Source organism: Helianthus annuus, chromosome 17, assembly GCF_002127325.2.
Source record: "Helianthus annuus cultivar XRQ/B chromosome 17, HanXRQr2.0-SUNRISE, whole genome shotgun sequence".
Classification (NCBI taxonomy): Eukaryota; Viridiplantae; Streptophyta; class Magnoliopsida; order Asterales; family Asteraceae; genus Helianthus; species Helianthus annuus.
Genome location: NC_035449.2, coordinates 61,826,710 through 61,832,416, shown reverse-complemented (window position 1 = coordinate 61,832,416; position 5,707 = coordinate 61,826,710). Strand labels below are relative to the sequence as shown.

The 5,707-nt window shown below is 39.0% G+C and overlaps 1 protein-coding gene across 1 annotated transcript; it reads left to right on the top strand.

Moving 5' to 3' along the window:
- The first annotated feature begins 2,619 nt into the window (after positions 1–2,619).
- LOC110924682 (LEAF RUST 10 DISEASE-RESISTANCE LOCUS RECEPTOR-LIKE PROTEIN KINASE-like 2.5) lies at positions 2,620–5,378 on the top strand. The gene is made up of 3 exons (XM_022168676.2): positions 2,620–3,517; positions 3,648–3,680; positions 4,182–5,378. Exons 1-3 carry the CDS (start codon positions 2,800–2,802, stop codon positions 5,234–5,236), a joined length of 1,806 nt encoding a protein of 601 aa, XP_022024368.2. The 5' UTR covers positions 2,620–2,799; the 3' UTR covers positions 5,237–5,378.
- Positions 5,379–5,707: the final 329 nt, after the last annotated feature.

Here is a 5,707-nt window from a genome sequence, read left to right as displayed (position 1 = left end):
ACTTTATTGTGGTTCACGATACTCATTTGCAAAATGATGGATGAGGGTGTTGTCTTCTAGTAGTGGGTCGAGTTGGTGGGGTTGGGTTTGAAAGTTTGGAAACGATTGGGGCTGAAATTGGTTAGGTTGAAACGGTGGAATGAACGGTTGGTTTTGATACGTTTGCGATTGAAAGGGTGGATATTGTTGGGTTTGAAAGGGTGGATATTGTTGGGTTTGAAAGGGTGGGACTTGCTCGGGTTCGTCTTGCAACCTAAAGCGCCTCGGCTCGCCAAGATTCGCTCGAACCTTGGGTCTTACGGGATTTTTCTTCGTACCCGAACCTCATTTTTTCGAACCCCCACCTCTCTTGCTTGAACCTTCCATGTTTGTTGTATAATTTTTTAGTTGAATTGGAGAATTTTTAAGTTGAATTGGAGAGTTTTTGAGTTGAATTGGAGAGTTTTTTGATTGAGTGGGGGAATAATTTGGATTTTATAGCCAAACAGTCAAAAATGAAACGGTAACATTTGTTTTCAACGCATGATGATATCAACACGTTGATATGTTCACGTGTTATAATAGGGGTGGCGGTAGTGTGCTATTGTTGTTTCACGCGTGGTGGGACGTCCATAACGGACCGCCCCCACTCCCCTTAAAAAACTAATTAAATGTTCAAACTATTGCCAAAAACTTCTTCTAGGTTTAAACCTAAAAATGATAGGAATTGATGCTAATCGAAGCTTAAAACATATAACAATGGTGGAAATGATGAAGATGATCCAAAAGGATCTACAAGAAAAAGATAACAACCACAAGTGGTCCGAGGGCTATGCCCCTCTCATGCACATGGCAATGCGCCTTAACAACTAACTAATTCTCTTCCTACTTTCTATAATGACTAATGCCTTATTTATAGAAGTAGTAATTACACTAACCCCCCCCCCCACAATTACAATATACTATTAAGTATGCAATTTCTATCAAGTTCCTATCAATACTCCCCCCTTTAAAAAATTCTTGTCCTCAAGACTTTCATCATAAGCGTGTCCCGGAATCCCCGTAAAGACCTCCTCCGATGAGTCTTCTGGTGGTCGAGGCTGCCCATGCACGACCCATAAGTGCCACGTAGCCGAAAATGTCAATCGCATTCCATTGAAAAGACGGTGAGACAATGAAGCATTTCCCCTGTCAAATGGAGCTTTTCCCATCTCATGCAATTTCAAAATAGAAAAAATCAGGCCCAGAATCATTTTCTGCCCCACACCACGACCCAGATCAGTATAATCCAGATCCACAACTGAGTTCAGCCCCACATCGTGACCCATCATAGGTTCCGAGCCCAATTTCCATTGTACAATATCAGATATAGCCCAATTAGCTCTAATCGACATCAAACGTCCCTGGCCAGACGACTGTTCTTCAGATCCGGAGATGATCGCAATCACTGGAGCCACATGAGACAGCGACCGCGACTGAGAATCTGAAGAGCGATCCACCACACGTTCAATCAAACTGTCGTGGTCAATCGAATTGCCGTCAACTTGTGATTCAACTTCTGCAAATTGTACAAGGGAAGGATGAGCTTGAGCAATTGAGGTTGGCGATGTAGAATTCAAACCTGAAAAACGTGAAACCGTATGGCCACGCAAGCGTACTTCAGATCTGGAGACAATTGCCTCCAATTACTCGATTAGAGATGGAGGTGGAGAAATAGAACCTGAAGAGGAAGCTGGAACATCTGAAATCGACATGGAATTAGACCGCGAATCCTGATGGTGCATCCAATTGTAAACGAACTTCCGGAATTCTCTAGATTCAGATCGATCATCATGCAGCTTTTTAAGAGAATCCTTTATCGATGTAACATCAGATTGCAATTGCTTAATTTGCGGTGCATGAGTATCCAATAGGGATGACTGAGTCACCATGATTGAATCGCACATTGAAGGAATAGAAACATATGAGGAATTGGATTTAGAAACCGGAAATTAGAAATCGGATTTAGATCAGATAGGGACCAGATCTGTAACAGGTCCGATAAGCAGAGACTGGAATTTGATGGAGAGCAGAGGTGAGGCAGGTCGAACCAATGATAAGAATTGATACTAATCGAAGCTTAAAACATATAACAATGGTGGAAATGATGAAGATGATCCAAAAGGATCTACAAGAGAAAGATAACAACCACAAGTGGTCCCAGGGCTATGCCCTTCTCATGCACATGGCAATGAGCTTTAACAACTAACTAATTCTCTTCCTACTTTCTATAATGAATAATGCCTTATTTATAAAAGTAGTAATTACACTAACCCCCTTCATAATTACAATATACTATTAAGTATGTAATTTGTATCAAGTTCCAATCAGCTTTATTCAAAGTGACCCTGATAAATTTTCTTTATGTGTACTAAGTTGAGAATATTACCTAGGGATAAAACTTGGTAAAACACAGAACTTTCCAAGTGGCCCCTTTTGGCGTTTGAAAAGGGACAAAAGATTAGTACAAGGGAGTCAAAGTCTGGACGGTGTTAGACGTTAGTGGATGTGGATGTGGAATGAATGGGGAAAAGAGTCAAAGTCAAAAATTTTGATGGTGTTAGTGAATGTTGAAATATTACATAAGTGGTGGGGTTTCTAAGGCAGCATATAAGACCGGACAAGTGTGAATGGTATTCAAATAAGAATTCAGGCTCCCTCTTTTATTCCAAAAACCTCAAGCAAAAAAAAAGATATACAAGTGTAATACGCACCCGTCGGCCGTCTTGACACAAGTTATAAGTTGGCTACTTGTCAAACCTCTCCTATCGGGAATTTGAAATGATTCTCGTCATCGCTTTTGTGTTCGTTTTTCTATCCTGTCCAACTCTTCTATGCTCTGCTACATATGTCAATACATCTAAGCCTATCTGCCCGCAAAGATTCAGTTGCCAAGATTTTGGTCCGTTCAGCTACCCTTTTTACAATACTACTGTTACTCGATGTGGTTTGATCAAGGTTGACTGTACTATGGGTAACGAGACGATTCAATTTGGAGGACACTCATATGTGATTGTTAACAAGTATTTTGGTAGTCCTTCCGTCAGCATCCAAAACACCACATTTCAAAAACTTGTAGACACAAAAAGCTGTGAGGCTCTTATGAATAATTTCACTTCGCCAACTCCTCATTTGTTTTCCATCTCAATCGCACCCCTCGTGACTCTCTTCAAATGCCCTAAACATCGCAATTATAGTACAGATTTTGATGCTTATTTTGACCAACCTGATTATATTAGCTACAAGAGATGCAAACATCACAATGTCTACTATAAGCATCCCATCAGCACTACACCAGTTCCAAGTGATCTCCCACATAGTTGTGAAGTAATACAGCTTCCAGGGAGAGCGGAAAGGAGCGTATCTAATTACACCGATATATTTTCTCTTCTCACTTCTCAGTTTTTTATATCTTTTTGGTCACCTTCCTGTAACGAGTGTCGTAAGAAAGACAACTGCCTTAACAATGAAAATTTTGAGTGTTTGGATGCTAAAAAAGGTATTTATGGCTTCTTTTTCTTTTTTTCTCCTGTCTCCCCTTATCTGGATACACCAGATGTGTAAAACATAAACTGGAATATATTTACTGTCCTATATATGACTTATCTTTTGTTGTATGATTACGGCAGGAAAACAAGTCAAAAAATGGATACCGATCCTAGGTAATTTACCTCTTCAATTAAATCATATAATAACCTACACAAGCCAGATTCTATGAGTGGGTGTGGGTGTGGAAAGAGGATCAAATAAAGACTAATATTTCTAATATGAATAAAGTACACGTATGGACTTTGTAGTAAAACCCGATTGCCCTTTCGTCGTACTTTTTAAAAATTACCTTCACGGCTTACATTGTTCACTCTATTGTATTATTGTTGTTGGATTAATCGGTTATTTATCGGGTCACGGTGTTCGGTTCGTTGGTTAGCATTTTATATTGGTTTGAGTTCACTTGTTGAATGAATAAAAAGTACCCTTCTTTTTGTTTATAAAATATAACAAGCTTGTTGAATTTCTTTCTTCTCTGCAATTTTACATACATACGTGAGTGTGTGTCTTGAGTGAGGTTTGAGGGGCCTGAACCAACAATTGTAACATGTTATTTGACTTTGAATAATAATTAAACAGCTTACAACTAGTTAATGTTTAAGATCTCTGTGTAGGTGTGGCAACTCTCTGTGTAGGAGCTGTGGCAACATTAATCATCATATTATGTTTAAAAGGGAAACTTAGATGGAGAAAAGAGGCCACGTACAACGAAAACGCTGAAATATTTCTAAAGAATAATGAATTTCTTGCTCCAAAAAGGTACTCTTATTCACAAGTCCAGAAGATTACAAGCTCCTTTCAAGTCAAACTGGGCCAAGGCGGCTTTGGGTCTGTGTACAAAGGATCATTAAGCAATGGAAATTTAGTGGCAGTGAAGATTATAAGTGAATCAAAAGGTAATGGAGAAGATTTCATTAATGAAGTAGCCAGTGTGAGTAGGACTTCCCATGTTAATGTCGTTACTCTTGTTGGATTTTGTTTAGAGGGTCGACGAAGAGCTTTAATATATGAATTCATGCCTAATGGATCCCTTGAGAAGTTCATATACGGTCGGAGTTCTTCAAATATTAGTCAACTTGGGTGGGAAAAGTTGCACCAGATTGCTATCGGGATTGCTAGAGGATTAGAATACTTGCATAGGGGTTGTAACACACAAATCTTACATTTCGACATAAAGCCCCATAATATACTTTTGGATCAAGATTTTTGCCCTAAGATATCCGACTTCGGACTGGCAAAGCGATTCCTTGAGAAAAGAAGCATGATATCCATGTCTTGTGTGAGGGGAACACCTGGATATATTGCTCCTGAAATAGTTTCTAGGAGTTTCGGTCATGTGTCCCACAAATCAGATGTTTATAGTTATGGAATGATGATCCTAGAAATGGTTGGAGGGAGGAGAAATGTTGAGACTGAAGTTGATCATACAAGTGAAATATACTTTCCTCATTGGATATATAAGAAAGTTGAGATAGAAGAACAACTTGGACTGGATGGGATTGTGAGCGAAGAAGAAAATGAGATGGCAAGGAAGATGATTATTGTGGGTTTGTGGTGCATACAAACTAATCCCTTGAGCCGTCCGGAAATCACCAAGGTGTTGGAGATGTTAGAAGGGGGCTTAGAGTTACTGGAAATCCCTCCAAAACCTTATATGTATTCACCGTAATGATCAGTTGATCTGTCAACTACAGATTTGTTGCATGTTTATTGTTTACTACCTGACACTACAATGTTTTTGTAACCTAAGTACAGCTATGTTAATTTATTCCTTATGGCTGCTGAGTGCATATACAAGGTTTTTTTTTTTTAACGGCAAAGCTTGCTCTTACACCATTTATTTAAAGAAACACCTCTTGCCCACAGACTCCCTTTAAGAGGCATGTGCCTTTACCAAGTGGGCTACCCCACATTGGTATGTGCATATACAAGCTAATACTACAATTTTGCTATGTTGGTTAATTCTATGTGAACTCCCACATACATACAAATTATATGGTACTGTAAACAGAAGGGTTATTTAGAGATTGTTATATTATTCAATTAATACTCTTAATTTTGGGTCATTGGCTCCTAGGTACAAGTATCTCAAGTGTACTCAAAGCTTCATTATAGTAAGAGAATTCACAGTTTCTTCTCT